General features: G+C 36.2%; 1 protein-coding gene and 1 pseudogene across 3 annotated transcripts in view; both read right to left on the bottom strand.

Annotated features, from left to right (window-relative positions):
* The window catches only part of PRKD1 (protein kinase D1), a 338,632-nt gene that overhangs the window by 28,834 nt on the left and 282,624 nt on the right, over positions 1 to 27,174 (bottom strand). For 2 of the 3 annotated variants that reach the window (XM_068546694.1, XM_068546684.1), the window contains exons 7-13: positions 25,376 to 25,580; positions 21,102 to 21,225; positions 19,485 to 19,562; positions 16,477 to 16,756; positions 15,357 to 15,409; positions 12,780 to 12,852; positions 10,474 to 10,580 (exon numbers count right to left, since the gene is read on the bottom strand). In XM_068546694.1, coding sequence (XP_068402795.1) covers positions 10,474 to 10,580; positions 12,780 to 12,852; positions 15,357 to 15,409; positions 16,477 to 16,756; positions 19,485 to 19,562; positions 21,102 to 21,225; positions 25,376 to 25,580 — 920 coding nt within the window. The remainder of the gene's footprint in view (positions 1 to 10,473; positions 10,581 to 12,779; positions 12,853 to 15,356; positions 15,410 to 16,476; positions 16,757 to 19,484; positions 19,563 to 21,101; positions 21,226 to 25,375; positions 25,581 to 27,174) is intronic. The other variant, XM_068546675.1, reaches the window with a different exon arrangement.
* Positions 17,804 to 18,629, bottom strand: LOC137758571 (thioredoxin reductase-like selenoprotein T; annotated as a pseudogene).

Genomic DNA, 27,174 nt, shown 5'->3' with positions numbered 1-27,174 from the left:
CTGGTAAAAATTGTTTGCCTATACCATCCATCAGAACTGGAGTGTAATGTTACTTTTTCTGTGTGGCACTAATTAGCTCAGATTGACCCTGGTTTAAGTAGTTCAAAATTTTGTGGAAGAAATAATAAGTTGAAGCATCTCCATTGACTGCTAATGGCAATACATATATTGTGTCTGGATATCAAGAAAGGGAGTCAACTTTTAGGTGGCTGGCTTGTAATGCAAAATTTACCATTATATATATATATTTTCATCGTAAGTTAGCTATAAGTCCTCTGCATTCTATTAAGTAACAGTGGCGCAAAAAAAATTGTTTTAAAGGACCAGTTCAATATTTGCATAGAAGAAGAAAATCAGGTGACGCCTGATATAAAACTTCTGTATTCATATATATCCATAAATCTATATACAACCCTCTCAGTCATTCTGCACTTCATCTCTTCTGGAAATGCTTTAATCTAGCTTTAGATTCCAGGGCTGTGCAGACACATGATAAATAGAATGAGTCCTCTCCTTTCCTTATAAAAGGAGAAGAGACCGAATGCAGAGGGAGAAGAGTATGTAAAAAATACACTTAAAAAACCCTTCCATCATCTCTCATGTTTCTAGCCTTTCTTGACTTTTCAGGAGGTAGAAACAGTATAAAAATATGTCATATTTTCTACTTATCACCAGGAAACTTTCAGATTAGAGGTATGAATGAGAAATTAAAAAGCAAAATCTAGATTCCTAAGCCCACCATCTAGAGTCATACATACACTGAGGTTTCACTGGCATTGATGTTTGTATATGGGTGAAATTGTTACTATAATTTTTGGTGGTCGAGGGAGTGATTTCTAGCAAAAGAAAGACCCTTACACAGCAAGGATCCTGTATGCATCCTAGTATCTATCCCCTAGCCCCCGACAAAGGCCAGAGTTTCAAGTTGAATTTAGGCAAAAGGACGTAATATTTGAGAACAAGCAGCAAAGGCTTCAAAGGCAGAAAATTAATAACTGATTGTTACCTTTTAAAAAAATCAGTGTTAGTAAACATTCTACCCATAAAGTGTGACTCCCTTTCCTCTATGCCATTACTGTTTGTTTTTAGCAGAAAGGCAAGAATTAAAAGAATGGCATGTTAAAATAAGGAAATTGGAATTTGTAGGTCAAGGTGTGTTTACTGTACATAAAAGTTAAAAAATGGATCAAATATCTGGATATTTTTTTCTATTTGCTACAAATGCATGGCAATGGAGACAACATCTGGAACACTTTTTTATTTCCTGTTAACCTGCCTGATTGGAAACATGAACACATGAATCCCATCTTACCTTGGTGTTTTAGATTTAAAGTGTAACTTTTAACAATTCATATCACTGTAGCCCAGTTACTATATTTAAATGTCAGCACCCCAGAAAGCATAACATTCTATTATAAGGTTAAATGACCTGTGTAGACACATAATCTCTCTCATGTCTTAAGTACTGGATATTGGGAACTGGAGTGACCATGTAAAGTCTACTGTACAGGGTTAGAAGACAGAACATTATGTGCAAAAAGGTCAGTTGGTGATATCTTACATTTGTGTAAGGATTCTGTGGCACTTAACTGGCATATTATCAAAATTAAACAAGTTCTTAATTATGGGGCATCTCAGAATCTTTAATAAGTGAAAGACTATTCACTTCCAAGATGTAGATGACCTGGATGTAGTACACAATATTTTCTTAACTGTCTTCATGAGAACATCTTAACCCCCACCCTCTTCCATGAAGGAACTCAAAAGACATGATCTTCCAAAAATATGTTGGGAAACACTGATTTAAAAAACACTTTATAGGAACTTCCCTGGTGGTCCAGTGGCTAAGACTCCACGCTCCCAATGCAGGGGGCCCAGGTTTGCTCCCTGGTCAGGGAACTAGATCCCACATGCCGCAACTAAGAGTTGCCCCAACTACAGATTCCGCATGCTGCAACTAAAGATCCTGCATGCCGCGACAAAGAAGGATCCTGTGTGCCACAACTAAGACCCAGCGCAGCCAAATAAATAAATAAATAAATTTTAAAAAAACCCCACACTTTATATATTATTTAATTTAATCCCCCCAAAACATTCCTGTGAAGCAAGCACACCAAGTCAGATGAATTCTAGGCCATAATTAAGGAAACCAAAAGAGGGCTGCCAAAAAATGGAAAAGCTTTGACTGGAACCTGACCCTCTGACACTAAGCTTTCACTATGACTAACTTCTTATGGAACACAATACCTATTCAGAAAATTTTCTAAGTTTGTTTTCTTTTCCTTATAATAGATCTTTGTTTTATTTTTCCCTCTATCTTAGATATATATACACATAATCTGTGGGCTTTATTTATTGGAACGTGCAGAAGATAACAAGATTACTTTAGAGCTGCAGAACATGTCTTCAGAAGAAACAATTTCACTAAAATTTTTCATGCAGTAATATAAAAAAGAAAAATATTTGAAGAAATATGATGAACATATAAGATGAAACAAAACAAGTATAAACTAACCTCTCAGTACACACAAAAGAGAAAGAACTCAAATTTTGCATATTTTTTCTAGAGAAAGAAAAGCTGACTCTTTCATGATTTAAGCAAAATCACCAGTTTGTGCAAATTTTCATTTTCCCACTCATATTTCGCAATATTATTCTCTGGTTTTCTATCATGATTACCTCTTTTCCACCTACTCTTGATCGTCTTTTTAGACTAAGAGAACAAAGCCAGGTATTTACAAGATGTATATTTAATCTTGTTCTGTGAAGATAAATTACCATGTTTTATAGTCAAAAAGGAATGCATGTGCAGTTGGGGCAAATTCTGGACAAAAGATGCAATGAGACCAAAAAACCCATCTGCCACTTTTGAAGAGCTGGGAGCAAAAGCAGGGGCTAGGGAGCAAAAGCGGGGTACTGCGCATGCCCCCTGCACACAACACTACCTAAGGGGTGGCAAATGGCTACGTAATTTGTTCAGCAAATATTTACTGTGTCTACCAGGGGTCAGGCATATGTTAATGTATATATGTTCAGCTTTACCCCAGAATTTGAGGCAACTGTGTTCTCTGTTACAATGAAATTATGTGTCTCTATGTTCTCTATTTAGGAAATTCTCAATATCAAGTTATTTGAACTTGTTCCTAGGAGCTAGATTTACAACTTAGTGGTGGCAATACTAGTAGTATAAGTATGAAATCTTTACTATATGCTAGGCACTAAGAATTTCACAGAATTATCACACTCAATTCTTATAACATCTGTTCAAGGTTTCTGGATAAGGAAAGTGAGAGTCAGAGAACTTAAGTAACTTATCCAAGCTCCTAAGACTCTTAAGCCTGATGTGAGAACCCAGGCAGTCTAACCCCAGATCTTAGGCTCTCTAAACTCTATGTTATCCATTGCCTTAATGCTTTCCTTGGACTCAAATCCATTTAGGACCTGTCCTGCCTGTTCTAACTAGTATGCTTCAGGGGCCATGCTACTTAAGCCTCCTCACTTTGCTCTCAAGAGTGCATTTGAGCATGTTGTCTGGATTTCTGAATGCTGCCTTGTCTTCTCACTGCAGTGTCCTCTGTACCTGTTATGACATCCACCTTGACAATTTGGATTCCTCGCCTTCCTAACTGGAAGAACTTCTTCCTTACAGCTTATTCTGTTTTTAAGCTCATGTACCGCCACAGTGTTGTTCTGTGTTACCAAATCCCCTCCTGATCTTGAGGTTCCATTGCCTTTAAAGGTATCACTCTGACATGTTCTCTGATTTCTTTCGCACCCGATGCCCAATTTTCCCCCCCAGGTCTAAGCTTTTGAGACAGCTGTAACATCTGGAACAATGAGCAGCCACTCTACAAACTCTTCCTCCTCATAAAACATCATAGTTTTCTAATTAGAGCCTAAAATGTAATTATTTATTTATACAAGAACAGGGGCATTTTGACTGTCACAACTAGCTGAAAATAGCTTCTAACGAAGTTTTCTTGCCTTTAAACTTTCTTCTCTATAATATGTCATCCCCCAATACTGATCTGATCATAACAATTTCTTTTTCAAAATATTTCAATAATTCACAATCACCAAAGCATAATAAAATCCAGTTGACTTGGCACAATATCTAAGGTTCTCCATGAACTCACATGAAAGCCATTTCCCAGTCTTACATAAGCGTACTCTGTCCTTTCACAGCAGTCTCTAAACTATGGTAGGCATACTCTTGGGGAACCAGAAGATTTTAAAGATATGTGAGCAGAGGAATAGTTTTAAGAAAATGTGCTTTGTTTACATTTGTGTCTCTACTGCTTGGAACATGGTGAGTACTCAATAACTATACTTTGAATGAATGAATGAATCTTAACAGTCTATAAATATTCTTCTAATACAGATCTATTTGAGAAAATCCCCACAGTCTTCAAATTCTCCATCCCCAAGTTGCCTTTCAGAATAATTTTTCTTCCACTTTCCAAAAGGAAGGCATGCTTCTCACACATTCCAAATATTACTAGGGTACCTTGCCATGGGGAAGAAAATTGTCTGGGAGAAAAATAAAAGGAAAATTTGAAACATTGTGTTGATATGAAGTGAATGACCCTAATAACTTGGAAATCAGTTCTTTTGCAACTTAGTTTCTAATTCATGCTTTCACCAAAAACAGAGAAGCATTTAATAGATTTATTAACAGACAGAGAATTAAAAGAGAGAGGATGAATTTCGAAGATAAATCACTGGGATAGTTTTGTCTTGTTTTGGGAGGGCTTACAGCTGGGCTCCTACAATTTAGAAAAACAAATAAAGTTGTTGCTGAACTCTGTTTAATTCAAACAATAAGTAATAATCACCCACCAATTTATGAACTAAATTTTAAAAAATCTCATTAAATAATGTATTTTCAGCAACATTTCATTTTTTATGTTTAACAAACATAGATCAAATTTTTTAGAATATTTATCTTGCTGGACAAAGGGTTTACTAATAATAACTGTAATGATAAATTCATCCAGGAGAATGCTTTAAACATTTAGTGTTGTAATCAAGAAATTTAAAAATATATACTTATGTTTACTGCAAATAAGTATGAAAGGGGGACCAGTAAAAGACTTTTAAGTATAAAAATACATTACATTGGAATACAGTTCTGTGGGAAAAGTGTAACGTAGTCAAAGAAAACAAGGAATGCTGTAAAACTATTGCTTAAAAAGCCTATGCATGTATTTTTAAAATGATTGTTAAAAAATATCAAATGTTTCTGATATTTAGATTCTAATGAGTATATTTAAATAAGTTATATAGCAGCTTATTTTCAAATATCAATATTTTTAGTACAGTACAAAATTAAAATTCTTTAAACTTCTGACAAAATAGTTCTATCTGTCAACTTAAAAATATACAAGCAGAAATAAAGGTTTCTAGAATTCTTTCTGAGGACACATGAAATGGTTTGAAGCCACTCTTTTTTTTTTTTTTTTTTTGAAGCCACTCTTTTAAAATGATCTAGCTTTCTACTTACATTTCATAGTATATTTATTTTATTAAGGTGGCCCCTCAGCCTAATAACCCTTTCCAACATTTCTTTGGTTACCAAAAGTCTGTGAATCTTTCAAGATTTCACCAATGCTATATTTCTCTTTGAAGTAATCCTTCATTCCAATGCCCTGACCGCTGTCATAATCCATGACTTCTTTTTTTTTTAACGTCTTTATTGAAGTATAATTGCTACACATTTTTGTGTTAGTTGCTGCTGTATAACAAAGTGAATCAGCTATACATATATGATATTTCCACAGCTATCCTGACTTGTAGCTACTTGTATCTATCTGCTCAAATAGATGATAAACATCCTAAAAGGTTTCATTCATTGTTATATGACCCAGAGGCCCAGTAAATCGCTTTGTATCAAAGAAGGAAGTGCTTCAGGGTACTGCTGAATGACTTAATATTTTTATTAATTGAAGGTAAAGGATACTAGGCTTAGAAACTGGAAGAATGATGGCAAAATAGACAAAATTAGGGAGAGAATAACTTGCAGGGAAAGAAATTAGGAATAATCGTTTGGTTTTCGGCTGGTTGGTTTGGGTAAGACTGGCACAGCGAAGTGGAGGTGTCCTAAGGTCAGAAACAGGAGACTGAAGTGTCTGTGAAAGAACAGAGCTCAAGAGATAAATTAAGGAATGACCTGTGAAGAGATGACAGACAACTCTCTTAAAGTGGATGAGCTCACTCTGGGAATGAGTTCCAGATTAGCATAAATCATTTAGATGAACAGAAGAAGTTCGAGAAGAAGGATGGAGCTAGCAGGGAAGGTGAAACGGGGCCTGATAAGTGCAGGGATGAAGTGAGGAGTGAGATTTAAAAAGGAGCAAATGACCAGTGCTGTTGAAGGACTTAGACTAGTCAAGTAGGGTAAAGACTAAAAAATAGCCAAAGGGTGATAGTTGGGCAGAGGTAGAAGACCAAAGGGCCTTGTATTTTAAGAAAGGTGTGGAAACCAAAGAAAGGAATTTAGGAATAAGAATGGAAAGTAGCATAGAGCAGAAATCTGAAGTGTGGCAATATAAAACGTGCTGCAGTTATGAGAGGTGGCAGACATATCGAGCTCACAGTTTGTTATTGCTGTTATTTTGTTTTAAAGTTAAGAATGGGAAGAGGACTGCCTCACAACAGAGAAATAAGAATGATGGGGGAATTTTAGGTGATAAGTGCAAGGGGATACACTTAATTGATGGCCTGTAAAGTTCTTACATATTTTTTTCCTACATTTTGTATTCAGCATCTTTACAATTCCAAAATGCTTTAATATACTGTATCATAAACAGAAGCTCTAGTATTGTTCCTTAGATAAATAAGTTGATATTTAAGATAAAGAGGAAAAATAATAGTAAATCAATTAGAATTTAATTCATAATAGTAAATCAATTGAATATATAGAATTATATTCAAATCAAATAGAACATAATATTCATATATTATATTCAATAATAGTAAATCTATTAAAAATAATAGTAAATCAATTAAGTATTATCCTAAAGCTTTTTATGCATTGTGATATTATGTTAGAAAATAAAAATTAATTTAGACCGAACAAGCCTGTGTTGATAAATTATATTAAATATATCACGCCCATATCACTTATTTTAGATTTTAAGTTTCTAAGCCTTCTAAGATGTAATTGCATCTCCTTGTAAAAGTCAGTTTTCTGTGATACCCTTAATAATCGTAAATTATCTTTTTATTCTTATTTTGTTGACATGAATAGAAAAAACAGTAATTTCAAATTTACCTTTTTAAAAATCAAGATAAACTTTTAAAATAACAATATAAATAGGATCTTCTGGGAATTTTTGAACCAAGTTTAACATCTACATTAATTAACATTCTTCTGAAACATAATAATAATAATAATGAAGCATTTAGAGATTATGAAAATGGCTATTCGAAAAGATATAAATAAGGGATAACTATGCCAAAAGATTCACACTTGCCTTAGTTTTCCAACTATTCAAAAATATCTAAAGAGCTTGGTTTTCCAATGACTGAATCAGACCTTGGAAAGCCTTCACATAGGTTATGTAAAGAAGATGAAATAGAAAAAGAAAGAAGTCTACTTTTTTACACATTCTGCATTTATACAACTTTGAAGTCTTCTATAAGCTAAGGTGCTTTTTTTTTTATAAAAACAGAAACAAATCAAAATTCGACCAGAAGACTAATGGAACTGCATGAGGGGAATTTTCTCCCATCAGCCATTTCGGCTCACTTGATCCCCTCTGGAGAATCAGAAAGAGGAATGGGATGGGGCAGGACTTGTCAGACTCCAGGTATAACCATAAACCAGGAAAACAGCTTTCATAAGCTACAGACCACAGGGCAGAGAATACCAAATGCTTCTGGGTATCACTTTTATATCCAGAGGGACAGAATTCTGTTCCACAAGATTAGTAAAAGAAAAACCTTCCTCACCATTCAGCTGATTTCAATCATGGTACTTTTCCTGAACATATCACTTAGTGAGTCAGAATCCTTCCCTTATCTCTTGCCTCATTACCATTTTGTCTTTTCAGGTTCAAAAAATGAGTTCTTTCTTTTGATAAGAAATATAAAACAGGGGAATGAGGGATTTCAAAGAACAAAACACACACAATCCTTCTTAACTAACCAATTAACCATTAGTAGAAAATAGAGTCTGGACTTTTGCTACCTGGTTGGATACTATGTATCAATATGTCTTCTTATGTGACAGGATGATGTCTCTGTGCAATTTTAATTCAACAAACATTCATTCTACAAATATTTGCTAAATACCTAATGTTTGTCAGGAAAAATCTCTGGTGTTTGGAATATAGCAGTAAACAAAACAACAATAGCCACCCTCCTGAAATGCATATATTCCAGTGGAGGGGCTGGGGTAGGGGATGGGGAAAGAAACCCACAGCAAATATAATAAATGAAATTCTGTAATAGGCTAGAAGATGATAAGTGTCATGGGAAAAAGAGAACACATAGGTCAGAGTAACTTTTGAGGAACAAGTTTGAAACAAATGTCAACTTTTGATAAAGTATGAACTCCTGAACCTCATATATTTCTGCCAAGCCTTAATAAGACTCCTTATACAGGTTTTGTAATTAAAAATTCTATACATAAGTATGTTGCAAACATCAGACTATAAGTAAGCCTGAGTAATACAATTTAAAGACTTGTGACAGGAAGGACTTGTGTGCTTTTGTCCCCACTGTATCCACGGAGCCTAGAACAGTGCTTAGCTCATGATATGTACTCAATAAATATGAGTTTGATGAAGGAAGTGAAATATGGTTGGGGACAATGGGGACGAGTGATAAGTGATGAGGATTCTTGAGATTTCAGGCCATAATATAAGAGCTGATCAAACTCTTCATACACTCAAGGGGCAGAATTTGACTTTCAACCTAACCAAACTCTTTTTTCACATTACAATGAAATTTTTGCCAAATGTATGTTTACTGCATCTGAGTTGTTGATTGCAGCTACTCTGTTGCAAAGGAGATGGAGTCGGTTTGTGGTGTATTTTATTTTTCTACCTTACTACAGAGTCAGCAGCTGATAATGTGTTGACAGGCTCAGGAGAGCCAATTAAAGGGCTATACACAGAAAATTAGACCTTCCTCTGCAGCTGCAATAACATGTAGAAAGATATAACCATGTTAACTGAGAAACTCCTCTTATGTCCTGAAAGGAAGGATAAATGTCTTATCCTTATGCCAACTGTGGCAGGCTGCAAAGGAGTCTGCCTTCAGGACACTATGTGAGGGTGGAGACACTATGTGAGGGACAGCAGGGTCCAAGTGTGGAAAGACGTCATTTGCAGCTCAATGTTGCCAAGTTAAGAATAAATAAAAAAAAAAAGAATCTGATTAGCAAGCACTAAGCTATGAATCTATGAATTGTCAGCTTAAGATCTGTAGTTATCTTCTTCCAAGAAAGCAGAGAACACTGTGGTAGTTCTCTGTGTTACATTAGTTGTCCAAAAGCACAAGAACACCATCTTTACAAAATATGAGTCCCAGAAAAGTTTATGTCATTTTTTATGTACAGCAGCAATTATTTTCAGTTGTCTGTACACATGAGCTCCTTTAGGGCAGAAATCATATCTTTTTCAACATTTTATTGTATAAGCTCAATAAATGGCAATTACATGAAACAATAAATGAAGAAATGTAATGTTTTGCTTTGCTAGCAATGTTCAAATGAAAATTATTCAATAGAACTATAAATTAGAAATTTTGATCAGCTTGCATGACAAGTAGAGAATTATGGAAGTTATATAAAAATGGGCACTTATCAATGGTCTAAATTATCTAGACTAGATAGCTAGGTTGACCACATTTAGCAAACAACTGCTCCATTTCCTTTTGATCTGCAGAAAAAGTTTTAATAGTTACAGAAATTATATATATCACATAATACCTTTTATTAACAAATTCTAGCTTTAAAAAGGGACTGGCTTTAAAAATGAGAAGAGTTAAGGAACAGTCTCAATATTAAATAAAAGGCTTATAGTGAGACACAAAGAGGACATTAATAAGATCAAGATCATCTGATTCTCGGACATGTATTACTCTTTTGTCTAATATGCTGATAGCTACGTACTCAATTCATATAATTATCACAGCATAAAGGAGGAATGTTTATGAAGGCAAGATCATTGATAATGTAAAACAAAATGGTCTCAGCATGTCCACTATGAGTAAATGCTGAAACATTACCCATTTAATGAGAATTAATAATACATTAAAACCTAGAATTAAGTACATAAAAAAAAAAAACACTGCCTAGACTCAGGAAAGATACTACACAGGCTGCAGTTTGATGCTTGATCTGCCTTCTCAGTTATTTGAAAATGTTCCTAAATATCTATGCCACAGATATTTGGATAACTTTTCTTTGTTTTGCAGAAGATGAAGGGACATTTTATAGCCCCTACATAAAAAACAAAAAAGTACCTGAAGAATTGCAACCTCATTACGCAGTTGGCTTTCTTGTTTTGTTGGAAATCTTAACTTGTCAATGATCTTAATAGCTACATCTCTTCCTGTTTTACGATGTTTTCCTTTAAAATAAAAAAGAGAAATATTAGCATAATCTTATTATATATCATCTCTATTAAAGAATACCAGAATTTATAAAAACCTTTTGGAATTATAAAAATGCTTCACTGAATAAATTAACATTTCTGATGAGCGCTGACTTATATCCATAAAGATTTCACTTCTTAGCTCCATTTTCTACATCAAATATGCACTATAAAATTAGCCACAATTTAGAACACAAAAGAATTAGGACATTAAAAGCTATTTGTATGAACAGCCTGATATTTTCTTGTAAAATATATGTTTTAGAAACAGGATATTGAGCTACTTGATATAGAAAATATTCATACCACGGGCAAAAGTACTCTCCTTAAGAAAGTATAATTTTAAAGTCCTAAAAAACGAATGTACGTTATAACGGAAAGAATAAAAGTCTTGGCTCTGTCCCTTATTAGCTTCACGATCTTGAGCAAATCACTTAAGCTTTCTGAGCTCCTCATCTTTAATGGTAGGGCTGTTGTGAGAATTAGATGTAATAAGATACAGTACACAGAGTGCCCAGATACCTATACACACTCAAAAATATGAATTATCATCATCATCACCATTGTCATCACCTGACAGTCCCTTTACATACATCACATCCCATCTAATTCTCACAGCAAGTTTTCTAGGGAATCACAGGGTACCCTCAAGCTTTTAACTCCTACACTACTAGATTAGAGAAGGTATAGAATACAGGAATGCTAATTGAATTTGAAAATGAACCTAATTACTCATTTTTTGGGTCACATACAAACTAACTTGAAATTCCATTATTTCTACATTTGGTGTAAATCTAGCGTTCCTTCCCCCTACATCCCACTTTCACTATTCCTTCCAACTCCTTCCAGAATACTTCCCTTCCCAACTGACAAAACTATTGTCTTGCTTTCATGTTCTCTACTTTCTTCATGTCACTTTTTAACTCTTTGACTCGCTGCCATCTCTATTCCAATGCAGACTCTTATTGCATCTACTGTCTTCAAGGTTGCGGCTTCTTTTCTTTCTATGCTTGTCACTATGGCAACTGACCCCTCTTCTGTGACTGTTCTTATCTGCCTCATCACATATGTGTCCAGCCGTAACATTTTAGTCTTCCTTGTGGAGGCCTCTTCCTATGCCTGCTCCTTCACTGTTGGATGTTACAAATTATCTGGCACCTGCTGGTTTCTCTAACCTCATTTCTTATCCCTGTTTCACCTCCACACTATATGCAGTTACGTATATTTACCATGCTTTATATACCATGATTTTTTTGCATGCAATTATTACACTGCAGAAGAATTTTCTGTGTAGTACTTGGTCTCCTCTATTATATTGTTATGCCTTAACAAAAAGCACAATGCTTGCTGACTTGATAGATTTTCTATCAAAAAGAAAATTGGTGCATTTTGTAAGAATCAAAATTACTTTTAAAATACAGTAGAATTTAATTAGCTTTTAAATAAAAAGCACAATATTATACTATGATAAATAATATTGAGTGAGACATTGTGATTATTTCAGAGCACCCCAATCTCACCAGAAAAAGATAATCTGTTACTGATTATATTAAGGAAATGAAAGTTATGATGTCATTTTATAGGGCAGGTGAAACACTGATATTAAATCTTTCTTAAAGACTTGAAAAATGTCATTGAACTGGCTAGAATCAAAAACAGCAGAAGTTTTAACTAAATTCACCAAATAGCTTGACAATAAGAAAAAGGTAAAAATTCAGTATTTTACTTCAAAAATGTAAAAAATGCAAACCTTACCAAAATACATAATATTGTTAAAGATGTTAGAATTAAAGAATTTTTGAATGGACTTCTATAGCATTCTGATCAAATATGCTAAGAGGAAAAGGAATCTTTATGATTACAGCTGCCTTGTTTCTCAATATTTTGTCTAAATAAACCAATATTTAACCAGTACAGTGTATAGAGTTTGTCGATATTTAAGCAAAAGTTTGTTGATATTTAGTAGTAGAAAAATTTCTCTTTCAAAACAGAAAGGTACCAAATTTCCATTTAGTGACTACCTCAAGAGAAATTTCTAAAGAGGTAAAACACAAAGAGACATACATAAAAACGTATCTACATATAGGTCTTTTATATTTTTCTTGGAGATATTACTTTTCTAAACAAAAATGCTAAAACTTTAAATTAATAAAAACACTTTGTGAATTAACCTACCTCCATAAACAATTCCAAACTGCCCAGAGCCCAGTACCTCATCAGGAAAAATCTGATAAACTGTGCTGATGTCCTATAGGTGCAAGTCCAGAGAAAAACAACCATGAAGTGGAACAAAAGATTAGTCCTAATAAACTCTATAATTTTATTAAATATATCATTAACACTGATAAATATTTTAAACATAAACAATTACAATTTAAATGCTAGATGAAATCTACAATATAACTATAATATTAAAAACCCACTCTTCAATTTAATGTAATACTGTAATGTTGGACAACTATTCTAATCTTAAGCAGCAGAAATTTTCCAGTGTTCAATTATATAGGTTTCATTAGAGAGAAAAAAGACTTAAAACTATATGTCATTTACATACATAATGTCAGTATTCAAAAAGTGATTTGCTTATTGCAATGGTTATTTAGAAATCTCACATTAAATAATCATGGTTCGCAATCATATGTCTGTGTGAGTCCTGATTCCAACCATTTCATTCTTTATGGCTAAAATGCTGTGGCTGCCTCTTTATCAATCATCCACATCCACATGAATTTAAAGTGAAGGAAGAGGGGGCTGAATCACTGTGAGTGAGCCAGAGACACCACAAAAAGATGACAATCCACGATGAAATTCTCATCTGTGAGGTAACCAAACTCTTCCACTTTTACCACTTCTGGAGGTTAACAAGTCTCCAAATATCTACTCTTTCCTCGTTGAAATAATAATTGCTAAGTAAAGCATTCTGTTTTAGATGACTATGCTTAGTCTGTGATTTTGATGACCACACTCAGGAAAGCACAATGCAATACTTTTTCACTTTCAGTATTCCTATGACATCCTATGGAATTCTCTGCCTATCCTCCACCCTTGTACTCTTTGTCCTTTCAAAAATAAAAGTCCTGGACTTCCCTGGTGGTGCACCGGCTAAGGATCCGCCTGCCAGTGCAGGGGACATGGGTTTGAGCCCTGGTCCGGGAAGATCCCACATGCTGCGGAGCAACTAAGCCCGTGCGCCACAACTACTGAGCCTGCACTTTAGAGCCCAAGAGCCACAACTACTGAGCCCGTGTGTCACAACTACTGAAGCCCGCGTGCCTGGAGCCTGTGCTCTGCGACAAGAGAAGCCACCGCAATGAGAAGCCCACGCACTGCAATGAAGAGTAGTCCCCACTCGCCACAACTAGAGAAAAGCCCACATGCAGCAACGAAGACCCAACCCAGCCAAAAATAAATAAATAAACAAACAAACAAACAAACAAAAATAAAAGTTCCTTTACATCACATCCTACCCTCTGCATATTCCATACATTGCTATCCTTTCCCTTTGTCCTTCCCCCCAGAAAACAACTACAAGTTCTCTCTATCCTGTGATCCCTTCAGAGTATCCATGGTTCAGAGTTCAAGGTTGTCTGAAGACAAGAAAATGCATTAATACTACTCCAGTATTCTGAGTCCAAACTACTACTCCATCTTTCTCTGATAGCTCAATGGCCACCCAGAATTTTCAGCCAAACAGGGTGGAAGAACTCCACAGGAATCTAGAATTTCCCAAGAGGCTTATAGGTAGATCAGTATTTCCCAAAGTCTTCTCTTGCTAAGCAAGAACAACAGGAACCTTCAGGTCTTTAGAAATCTATCTCATGATTGACAGAACAAGAATATGTCTAATCTTCATTATGAAGTTTCCCTAATTCTCTCAATCATATTTGGTTTTCAGTTTACTTTATGCCAATTTAGCAAAGGTTGCAAAGCTATGCTAGTGATGAATTGAGTTTCATGGAGCTTATTCTTTAAAAAACAGACTCAGATCGGTGTAAATCTACAAACTTTTTCCTTTTGGTGACAGGCATAGCAGTCAAAATAGAGGGAAAGATCGAGTCACAGGATGAGGTAGGAAAGGCCTTATTACTTTTGGGCTGCTTGCTACAGTGACAAAGTATAACCAAAAAAAGCAAACGTATGACAGAGTGTAAATTATTTCATAATATGTATGATCTACAATTTTCAAAAACTGAGCTGAAAGGATGAAGTTATGTGGCACAGTTGACTAGGGTGCTAGAATGTGGATCCATAAAATCTGATTTATGCAGCTTTCTGAGGTCTCCTTGTTAAGTACAAGTGATTGTAAGAGTATATGCAACTCCTTGTCATACGACAGAACTTCTGGGTAGCAATCAAGGAATGTGAATAAGGACATGTTTAAGCTATTCATGCAACTCAAATAATTTATTTCATTTTATCTGGTATTACCTAGTATCAACCATTTAAAATTCCAGTACCAAGATGCGCAAACATGTGACAAGTCACTGCATTATAATTGTTTATCTGAGATGAAAAATAGGTATTTAACTCTCCACACTACAGAACAGATGATAGAAAATCTCTAAGAGAATTGATACAATGTAATGTTTCTAAAATTTTATAGAAGAAAAACATCCTAAAGGACCCTATTTTATTTTCTAGACAACACTAAAAAATTAAAATTTCAGATCAATAAAAATGTATTTTATGATGCTCTTATTTTCAAATAAAGGATCACAGTACCAAGTTTTATATTAATAGGTACACACTCACCACATTTTCTTGAATCTGGCAATTTGATACCGAAATACTCACAGAAATATCTCCTGGAAATACATGTTAAAAAATACACAAAATAAGTAAGAGAGATAATAGCAAAACAAGTAAATACATGCTTATTAATCAAGCTGCAGGGCTGTTTTAAAACCATAATAATTAGACTTTTCTAGAAAAATGTCTATTAGAATGTTTCTTTCCTTTTACAGTTACAGATTTACTCTGTACTTGGCTTTGAAAAATAATAATATTTTGTCAGTTTAGAGTTAGGCATTGTAAAGACTTGGGTTCAAATACTGGTGCGCCATTTCGTAACTCTGGTACAAGCTGAGACAACTTAATGTCTCTAGGGCCTGATTCCCTCACCTGTAAAACAGGCTAATCATTAACATCCACCTATTGGGGTTATTTTACGCATTAAAATAGAGACCTCACATAAAATGCTTAGCACCCAACTAGGCATATATATTCTATTAATATGTACACTGGTTGTAGAGATCAATTAAAAAGTTGTGATAGATCATCAGATAACACACTGTGATGTGAAAACAGAGGGCTTTTTGCCATAGGCTTCATTATTAATAGCCATTATAAGATTTTAAGTTGCATTTTAAATAGATACTCCTCTAAAATATCTTTTACAAATTCATCCTCAATACTTGATCCTGTTTGCATTTTGGTAAAATTTATCTCATTCTACAATGAACAGAGATTTCTTCCTGGGATAAAATGATCAAGAGTTTCCAGGTACTTTGCACACTAAGCATCCTGCCCGGAATAGCATTATTAGGTGGTTTTGAGGACACATGTTAACTCACATTTGCAAATGGCATGACTGGCATTCCAGGTCAAGCTCAAGCTGACTAGATTACTTCTTATTTTTATGACCAACAGCTCTAGGTTTCTGCTATTGCCTAATATATTGGGTTGACATGCATTTATTCAAAATTTTAATGTAAAATGAAAAATAAAATAGGATCATTTAATGAATGAAATATCTTAGTATGTGTAGCAGCAGCTTTTATTTGGAGACCCTATGTTTGCCAATAAAACAAATCATCCCCAAAGAGTCTCTCTTCACCTGTTCTAAAGATAGTCAGAAAACTAGCAGACTCACTGTGCACGTTGGTTCCTGAACCCACGGAGGAACCCTTGGGAATAACGGGCATGAGGGCATGCCGGATCGCCATCTCCCACATCCTGGCCACGTCTGCACCAATGCCGCTGGTGAGGACACTGCTACTTGGTGGTGGGCTGGAGGGATTGACCACATTTTCCCCCACATAATACACGACATTTGCTGTAGTGATCTCAAAACAGTGAGGACTGGCCCCGCTAGGGATTAAAGCTGATGGTTTTGCTGGTTCCAGAGATAAAATTTCTGATAAAGGAATTTCCTGTGGAAGAAAGAGTGTGTTAAATGCAGTTTATCAAAACTATGTAAGCTTTCAAATAAAATTCATGCCAGGGACATGTGAGAAATGGCATTACAATCAGCCATCAAATGGTTTCATAAGACACAGAATATTACTAAGAAAAATACAAAAATACCTTTAGTAGGGGAAAACTTATCATCTCCTTTCTACAGAAAAATTCAAGTGACTTTTTTACTATGTTCATGTGGTAAGAATAAGTATGAATAAGAATAATAATTTTGAACCTGCATCAAAATCTAAGACTTAGAATGTAAATGATAATTTTTATAATGGTGAGGTAAAATCACGACCCTTTTGAAATGCATTTGGGTATGCGCAGCTGTTTTTAAATTTCAACTATTCTTTAAGGCACTGAAAATGAATCATACAATTTGATTTGATAGATGTTAATATAATAATAAAGCCACATGAATAGTTTTAATGAGAAAAACCACAGAGAGTGGTTTTAAAAGTAGTTGCTTTTTGTTTGTTTGTTTTGTTTTTAACTTACATCTGCTTAGTTTTTTATTGAGTTAAGTATAAAAGCCCAGTTAATCAACTCATTAAATTGACGGTCAAGGCAGGACACTTGAACTACATTAACAGGATTTAAAAAGTGGTTGGTCTTTTAGTAGCTCTCGCATAATCCCACACGCGCACACACACATACACAAATTGGTAGAGTACTCTGGATATAGGATTTCCCCTCATAATCTTATATAATGTGCTGTCCACAATCTGCAGTATTTTGAAAACTATATAAATTGGGCATGACCAAATTAGAGATGTCTGATAAACTCTTATAAAGTATTTGGGAACTTCAGCTCTAGTCCCAAAAAGATCAATTTTAAACTATAAAAGAGGAAAATTCATATAAAATCACAACAGACTTAATAGACATCTTTGAAAAAAAAATCAAATTGCAACTCAGTTTTCTACTTTTTCAAATATGACCGAGAAAAAAAGAAGTACAAGTAGTAATGTCTGCATTTTTTAAAAAAACTATTAACCGAGTGGACTTGGGGAAGAAAAAAAAACTATACAGTATTATTGCACTCTACGAATGTGCAGAATTCCAAAATGTGCCAGCACTGAAAAACTGCCTTGCATTGAGGTTTTCCAAGAGGTACAACGAGCCTGCCAAGAAAGCATCTGGTCTGTACTAACAGCTTGCTGTCTTCAGTACAGGCCTTCATAATGTCAGTCACGCTGCTCTTGCACAAATCCCTTAATGTAAATGAGTATTCAGTGCTGATAGGTGGGGCTATGATCGATGGTGTGGGATTGAATCCATATGCACATTGAGCTTCATTTCATTGTCAAGAATTTGAACAAGCCGTTGCATGGATGGAAGGTGACCAGATTCCAGCTTAGACCACACAGGTACATCATTCAAAGTTATCTCAAATGCACCTGTTAACATACACTGGTTCTCAATCATGTTGCTCAAGAAGAAGACCATCATGCATGCATAGACCTTATTTTCTTGGCCTCACTGCCAGATGCTAGGAGCTTGCATGCCAAACAAAGCAAAAGGATCCTTGCCAACAATTATTAAGCCTAATTAATAGGCTAGCTTGAAGACAGACAGGAAAGATGCTATGTGTCTATATATTGGTTGAGGGAGGTAATTCTCTCCTTCAATGAGGATGCCTGGGTACCACTGGCTAACAACCCACGTGTACTCCTCAAACACCCGCCTATAACCTCAGGAAACACAAATCTTGAACTTGAGCAGCGGCCCCGTGGCATAGTGCATCTTTAATCTCTTGCCAGGCATGCCGCCCAGGTTGGCCGAGGCATCGCTCCGGACCACCGCCCACGCCGCCACCAGGAGAAGTAGCAGAAGCCGCATCTTAAAACAAGCCAGCCATTTCGGCCGCCCTCAGACTCTAAAAGTAGTTGCTTTTAAGACAATATAGATACTAAAAAAATTAATCACCACATTGTCTTCCAGCAGGTATAGAGTGACTAAGAAATAATAACTTTTAAAACAAATTTTTAATTGAAAAGTTAACGAGGTCTCCTTTTTCTGTTAGATCTGTGTAAAGGGACCATTGAGAATGATACCAACTATGCCTGAGGCTGCATTAATCTTGAAGGAGCAAGTATATACTGTCTTCAGTATGAATTTCTTTTGGAACCATGTTTTACTGGGTGATAACGTTATGTGACACCTGTATTATTTCATGTAGAGAGACAGAATGAAAATAGCTGAGAAATTTTTTTCTAGAGGAAAGTGTTCCTTGTGAATATTGACAATACATGGAGAAATCATATAATGTTTCTTAACCCCCAGTGACGTACTGCAAGGCTACAGATGCAAAACAAAACAAAGAAAGTTGGATAGAACAGGTTTCAGGAATTTACTTTTCGCTAATCTTCTGTGACCTTGAATTTTCTAGTTAAATCACACATCTCTGCTAAAATAGCCAGTTAAGCTTCTTCTCTCCCCCTCCCCCTCCCACCCCACCATCACATGGGGCCAGAAGCATTCCACAGGGATATATGAAATTCACAGACGACTAACATGGGGTCACAACCTGATTCCCCCCAAATGTGTAAACTACAGAGAAGAAAAAATATCCCTTGGAGCAAGCTCCAAAAGAGTCATGTCTGTTGGATGTATTTTGTATTTCTGATACTCTACATTCCCAAGAGAAAGAAAGAGGGGGTGTGAAACTTCAGTCAAGGAAAGAGGCACCCTTACCTTGTAGTACCTGCTTCCCGTGTCATTTTGAAAGAGGGTAATACATTTGCTATCCAATCTCCAATAGTGCCGTTTCCGCTGAAACAGAAATTGGATTTAGTATCTTTTAAAAACTTAAAAAATATCCAAGATAGATAAAAATCAAAACATTTTCCCACTGGGGACATAAGATTCAATGGTGGAAAGTGCATGGGCTTTGGACCAGGAAGACTAACACTCAATTTCAAGACTCTAGAAGGTGACTACTCAGCAAATGTGTGGTGAGTTTCTGTGCCTACATCCGAGAGTTATGAATAATAAAGGAGATGATGTATTAGCACCCAAGCAGTGCCTGGCACTTACTGCATGTATATTAAATAGAAAACTCCATTTTAAAATTTGTTTGATGGCTTGAAGAGCTAAAGGTGGATTTGTAGCTGTAATAAAATAAAAAGGCTTAACAGGAGATATAATATTTATATATTCTTATTATTTTAGAACATAAGGCATGCCATGCTGATCCAGCCAGGTATTCTGGCTTCCATTAGAGATGGAAGAGCTCTGACTGTTACAGCAGAACTAAAGAATGCTCTGTAGGATGGCAAGGTTCACTCCATGGCATCAACTTAACAGCATCAGGAAGTGCATCAATAACTCGACCCTCTCTTAAGCTCACTGCAGATCTAAACTTCTATGATTTGCTGATCAGGTCCTTGTGTGTCTGTATGTGTGTATGTGTTTCTTCTTTTTAGACCAAAACGCCCTAATACTATTCTTGGTCTCTTCCACAACCTATCTTAGACCAGTCAAATACACTAAATATGCTTCAAATATTTTATCATGTCTAGGAAGGACGGGATGGTATTCAGTTGAGTCCTACAGTAAGTCATGTAAACCTCTCTCCAGAAGAGAAGGTTGAGATTATAGCTAGAGCGATTAGTTTATAGACGTCCATTTATCTAAAGAAATGATAGGACTCCTATAGCTAGGGGGTGATGAGGAAAACACTACCAATAGTTGAGAAAGAAGCTTAGCACTAAATGTCAATTAGCTTAACTGAAACATACACCAAATTTTTTTCTCTCTAACACATATGCACAAACTCATTCATCAACTATTAGGAAAATAAGAAGTAATGAACTACTCAGACTATATGAAAAAATTAAAATGTGTTGTCTTTTATCTAATAAAATATAGGATTCCTGTATTTCTGAATAGGTCAGTTTTTAAGTGAACACCTAAGGATTTAAGAAGTATATAATAGTTATCATTGTTTCTTCTCTCCCTAAAATGCAGTACTTTAAAAAAAAAACCTGAATCACAGAGGAGTGTTCTGAAAGCAAGCCTGTAAAATGGCAGGCAAGACATTCAAGTTGTTGGGAAATCATCTCAAGTAATGGAGGGAAATGAGTTTGTTTCCCTGAGATTGCTGTCTACACTTTTTTCTAACTCAGTTGTTTGCTCAACTACTTGGGACACTCAGAGACTGTGAACGTACTGCCCTAGTCTGGTCGGTGCCCTGCCTGCACTGAGGTTTGCTCCTGGTAACCCAGACATCCCACAGTCTTGACAGGGCATCAGCAGTTCCTCTAATTAAAGCTCGCAAGACAAGAGAAAATTTCTTGCTGTGGATCTTACCAGCGTGTCCTTGCTGGTGTAGTGGACCATCCATCCTTCTTTCATCACCGTGCTGCTTTTCCTCTTCGTGTGTTTGACAGACTGCACTACTCTCATGAGTGGGATATTGTTGCTTGTTGATGGACTTGAAAAGTCAAAATATTTTAGGAAAGAAATGTTTTCAGATACAGATCTTCTTTTCCTGCATAAAACCTTATTTCAGCTATTTCAAAGTGAAAGTCAAAAAAAAATTTTCATATCCCATTTTTGGTGAACGGTACTGCCAGAGTACCATAGTTCAGAATCTGGATTACTCTGAAGAGTGATAGGCGCTTTACAGGTACACCTTAACAATCTCGAGGGAGGATAATAATAAGCACCTCAGTTTTCAGGCTGAACTGCATGGGGCTCAGTTTTGGGGTGAACATTGGGTAGATTACAGTCTTAGTGTACTGAGGCCACAGTATTCAGAATCACACATGAACGCTTATTTGCTTGCTACATATTACAGCCATAATATTAATCATTTAGAGATAATATCAGTTACTGTGAATTTCAGTCTCTCTCTGGATAATTTCACAAAAATTAGAACCTGCTGTTGAAACTGTCTTTTAAACAACTATTGCTCATGGAATTATGCCCGTCCTTCGTCTCTTTCTTTCTCTGTCTTTTCTGTCTCTGTCTTCCTCTCTCCTTCACTGCCTCCAACCACAGGCCCACCTGCCCACACCAATCTTTTGATACTAAAGAAATGTACACCTTTGAAAGACAGTGGGGTCATAAGACTAATATTTTCCAGTATTTTAAAAATATTTCTCATGTTATTGAATGGAATAAAATCCAATTATTTTATTGCTCTCATCTCATGAACAATTTCAGTCAGTCAATGAATATGGCATTTGTAAAATGGACACAAAAGTTTGAATACACTTTATAACATAAATCAGAGGTTTGGAAACTATTTTTGTAAAGAGCCAGGTAATACATATTTCAGGCTTTGCAGAATACTTTGTCACTGTGGTGCAAAAGCAGCCATAGCCATAGCTATGAACGGGCCTGGCTATGTTCCAATAAAACTTTATTACAAAACAGGCAGCAGCCTGATTCGGCCATAGTGTGCTGACCACTAATGTAAAAAATGGGGATGATCTACAGATCAAAAAGTACAGATAATTAGATGACAAATATGAAACTCCACACACTTCTGAAATAACATCAAGAACAGTAAGGTCCAGACGTATGTGATATTTGTAATAGGGGCCAGCTATAAAAATAGATGGTGTCCGCTGAAGTTGACCCCTGATCTCTGTATGTGCACACAATGAGCTTTTTTTTTTTTTAACGTCTTTATTGAAGTATAATTGCTTTACAATGGTGTGTTAGTTTCTGCTTTATAACAAAGTGAATTAGCTATACATATATCCTCTTATCTCCTCCCTCTTGCGTCTCCCTCCCACCCTCCCTATCCCACCCCTCTAGGTGGTCACAAAGCACCGAGCTGATCTCCCTGTGCTTTGTGGCTGCTTCCCACTAGCTATCTATTTTACATTTGGTAGTATATGTAAGTCCATGCCACTCTCTCACTTCTTCCCAGCTTACCCTTACACAATGAGCTTTGAATAAATATTAACTTAGTAGTAAATTTGTCATTTGCACATACGTGTAACCCTCACATGCAAAAGAAAATGGGTCAAAGGATGAGGTAATACCAGGAAAGGATGCAAACTACATTTCTCCAAGGGAATCCCGACCTCCTAATTCCAAAGTTAGGAGTCTCCTCCACAGTACACAGCTCATTTATAAACAAATTATAGACATACCTCGGAGATATTGCAGGTTTGGTTCCAGACCACAGAGGTAAAGCAAATATGGCAATAAAGCGAGTCACATGAATTTTTTGGCTTCCCAGTGTATATATGTTATGTTTATACTATACTGTGGTCTATTAAGTGTGCAATAGCATTACGCTTAAAAAAACCAATGTATGTACCTTAATTAAAAATTAGTTTATTGCTTTAAAAAATGCTAACCATCACCTCGGCCTTCAGGGGAGATATAATTTTTTTGCTGGTGGAGAGTCTTGCCTTGCTGTTGATGGCTGTGGACTGATGCGGATGGTGTTTGCTGAAAGCTGGTATGACTGTGGCAATTTCTTAAGATAGGACAACAATAAAGTCTGCAGCATCGATTGACTCTTCCTTTCACGAATGATCTCCCTGTAGCACGCAATGCTGTTTTATAGCATTTTACCCACAGAACTTCTTTCAAAATTGGAGTCAATCCTCTCAAACTCTGCTACTGCTTTATCAACTAAATGTATGTAATATCCTAAATCCTTTGTTATCATTTCAACAAACTTCACAGAATCTTCACCAGGAGTAGATTCCATCTCAGGAAACCACTTCCTCTGCTCAACCCTTAAAGTTTCATCATGACACTGCAGTCACATCTTCAGGCTCCACTTTTAATTTTAGTTCTCATGCTATTTCCACCACATCAGCAGTTACTTTCTCCACTGCAGTCTTGAACCACTCAAAGTCATCCGTGAGGTTTGGAAACAACTTCTTCCAAACTCCTGCTAATGTTGATATTTTGACCTCTTCCCATGAATCATGAATGTTCTTAATGTCATCTAGAATGGTGAATCCTTTCCATTAGGTTTTCAGTTGACTTTGCCCAGATCCATCAGAAGAACAGCCATGTATCTATGGCAGTGATAACCTTCCAAAATGTATCTCTTAAATAATAAGACGTGAAAGTTGAAATTACTCCTTGATCCATGGGCTGCAAAATGGATGTTGTGTTAGCAGGCATGAAAACAACATGAATCTCATTGTCCATCTCTGTCAGAGCTCTTGGGTGACCAGGTGCATTGTCAGTGAGCAGTAGCATTTTGAAAGGAATATTTTTTTTCTGAGCAATAAGTCTCAACAGTGGACTTAAAATATTCAGTAAACTATGTTGTAAACAGATATGCTGTCATCCGGGCTTTGTTGTTCCATCTACAGAGCATAAGTGGAGTGGATTTGGCGTAATTCTTAAGGGCCCTAAGATTTTCAGAATGGTAAATGAGCATTGGTTTCAACTTAAAAGTTACCAGCTGTAGAGTCAGCCTGTCCTTTGAAGCTCTGAAGCCAGGCATCGTCTTCTCTCTAGCTGTGGAAGTCCTAGATGGCACTGTCTTCCAATATAAGGCTGTTTCATCTACATTGCAAATGTGATGTTTAGTGTAGCCATCCTCATTTATTATCTTAGCTAGATCTTTTGGTAACTTGCTGAAGCTTCTATATCTATAATGCTTCCCCCCCACCCTTGTACTTTTATGCTATGGAGATGGCTTATTTCCTTAAACACCTTGTGAATCAATCTCTACTAGCTTCAAACTTTTCTCCTGCAGCTTCCTCACCTTTCTCAGCTTTCACAGAATTGAAAAGAGTTAGGATTTTGGTCTGGATTAGGCTTTGCCTTAAGGGAATGTTGTGGCTGGTTTGACCTTCTATCAAGACCACTGAAACTTTTTCCTTCAGCAATAATGTTGTTTTGCTTTCTTATTATTCATGTGTTTACTGAAGTAGCACTTTTAATTCTGTGAAGAACTTTTACTTTGCATTGACAACTTGGCTGACTGTTTAGCTCAAGAGGCCTAGCTTTTGGCCCATCTCAGCTTTCGACATGCTTTCCTCACTAATCTTAGCTATTGCCAACTTTTTATTTAAAGTGAGAGACGTGTGACTCTTCCTTTCACTTGAACACTGAGAGGCCATTGCAGGGTTATTAACTGGCCTAATTTCAATATTGTTGTATCTCAGGGAATAGAGAGGCCCGAGGAAGTGGAGAGAGGCTGGAGAACGGCTGGTTGGTGGGGCAGTCAGAACACACACACCATTTATCAATTAAGTATACTGTATTATACTGGCATGGTTTGTGGTGTCCCAAAACAATTACAATAGTAACCTCAAAGACTGCTAAACACAGATTACCCTAACTAATATAATAATAAGGAAAAAGTTTGAAATCTTGTAAGAATTACCAAAATGTGGCACAGAGACACAAAGTGAGCAAACGCTGTGGAAAAAATGGCACTGATAGATGTGCACTACCCTAGGTTGCCACAAACCTTCAACTTGTAAAAAAACGGAATACCTGTGAAGTGCATTAAAGCAATAAAACAAGGTATGCCTGTGAATGCACACTTTAAGTTTCTTCTATAACAGATTAAAATATCAAAGAGCTTTAAAAAGTACATACCACTTGGGGTTCCCCTGTTTGACCAAGGCTGGGGTTGCAGCCCTCACCTGATGGTTCTGTTGGAGTCCTCGTGGTCTGGGTCTGGATCCTGCATCTCCCCACTGTCGTTCTGGCACTCCGCCATGACCATCTCAGCATCTTGGACCATTGCCTCTTCCATGTCATCCATGAGCCCACTGTTTCTTTCACTGTCATTGTCATCGCTCCCTTCTTCCATGACTACATCAGACTCTGCCCCAGGGCTAAGCAAATCTAAAAAATTGTTTGGCGCCCATGAAGATAAGCCTGGAATCCTGGAGCCAGGACTTAAGAGAAAGTTAGGCAATCCTAAAGCAAATCAATTGGAAGCCCTAAAAATATAATTATGTGAATTTTTCTTTTCTTTCACTTTCCTTTTAAATTTTAGTTCATAATCACCTGAATGTATGAGAGGATGAATATATAATTTTACGAGCAGATGCTCGTTTTTTTGTGCCCCTAAGCCTAAAAGCATGAAAAGTCATGGGAAGCCTTGGAAGGAAGCCAAGGGTGAGACAGAAACAAAGTGCTAGGAAGCAAAGAGATACCAGGCACCAGTGAAGAGGATACGAATCTTATTTCAGTAGTACAGCCCTGGTGGGAAAAAGAAATACATTGGAGGATGTGGGAAACTTTGACATGCAGGAACACTCAAGGTCACTGATTCTTGATATTCCAGTAACTTTTAAAATCATGGATTCTAATATATGGTCACATAAGCCTAAGATATTTGATATTCAAAGTAATACTGAATCCTGTCATTATATAGCTGATGGTAATGTAGTAAATTATAATTACTTACTAAGGCAAAGTACTTACTTTAAAGTTAGAAAACAGACTGATCAGAGACCCTAGCCTGCCAAGCTTGGAAAATGCATAATTTTCCAGATTTTTCTGACTGTATGGAAAAATGCAATTGCAAATTAATCAACATAACATAAACTACACTGTTTCCCTTTGGTTCTAGTTATCAAGTACACATTGACATTTCCTGGGCCTGAACAAAATCAATACCATATGCCACAGAAAGTGGGAAGATTGCCAAGCTTTTGATTTTGGCAGCTAATTCATGCATCTTGAAGCCAGAAACTACTATGGGAATGTTTTCCTAGAGAGCTTTCTCTTCTTCTTCTAGAGAAGAAAGTTGGAGAACATACATAATCACTTGTTCTTCAGGATTTTAGCAACAGAAATACTCAACCTGTTTCTCCGGTCTTTTATCACCAGTTTTCTTCCCAGAGGAATCAGCAAACTGATAACAGACTGAAAGTATAACACAGTCTACTATCTATGGAAAAAGTCAGCCTGGGACACTAAGTCAAATGCTTTGGTCAGAATCCATCAGGAATTCTACCAGGGAAGAAAATGAGAGCTGTTCCTTTAGGACATAGCGTTTTTCTTAGAATTCCTTCAATCTTAATTTGTACAATTAAGGTTTTCCCAAAGGAATATTCCCCAATATAGAGAAGGATATGTAGTTTTTAATTGTCTAAATTCAAGTTCCTTTTATTATTATTAAAGATGCAGGTTAACAAGCACGTACATAATGGGAATAGTAAGCGGGTGGAGGAAGAAAGTTGTAACTATTTCCTGGTAGGTCAATTTCTGTGATTCTTCCCTTCCTTGACAGACAGGGAAGAAAAGTTAACTTCTGTCTCAATGCTGGGAATGAAAAGGATGGAGGACGAGACTGACAGCTATAACTGGGAGGCATTCCAACAATTTCTATGCTTCTGAACGAACTAGAATAGGTGTAGAAAAATAAGAGAGCTGGGGAAGAAATCCTGGATATCCAAGTTTTCAGTACTAGCTGGTTCACCACGTAAAA

Source organism: Eschrichtius robustus, chromosome 1, assembly GCF_028021215.1.
Source record: "Eschrichtius robustus isolate mEscRob2 chromosome 1, mEscRob2.pri, whole genome shotgun sequence".
Taxonomy (NCBI): domain Eukaryota; kingdom Metazoa; phylum Chordata; class Mammalia; order Artiodactyla; family Eschrichtiidae; genus Eschrichtius; species Eschrichtius robustus.
The sequence above is the reverse complement of the archived record's forward strand: the minus strand, read 5'-3'. Positions and strand labels throughout refer to the sequence as shown.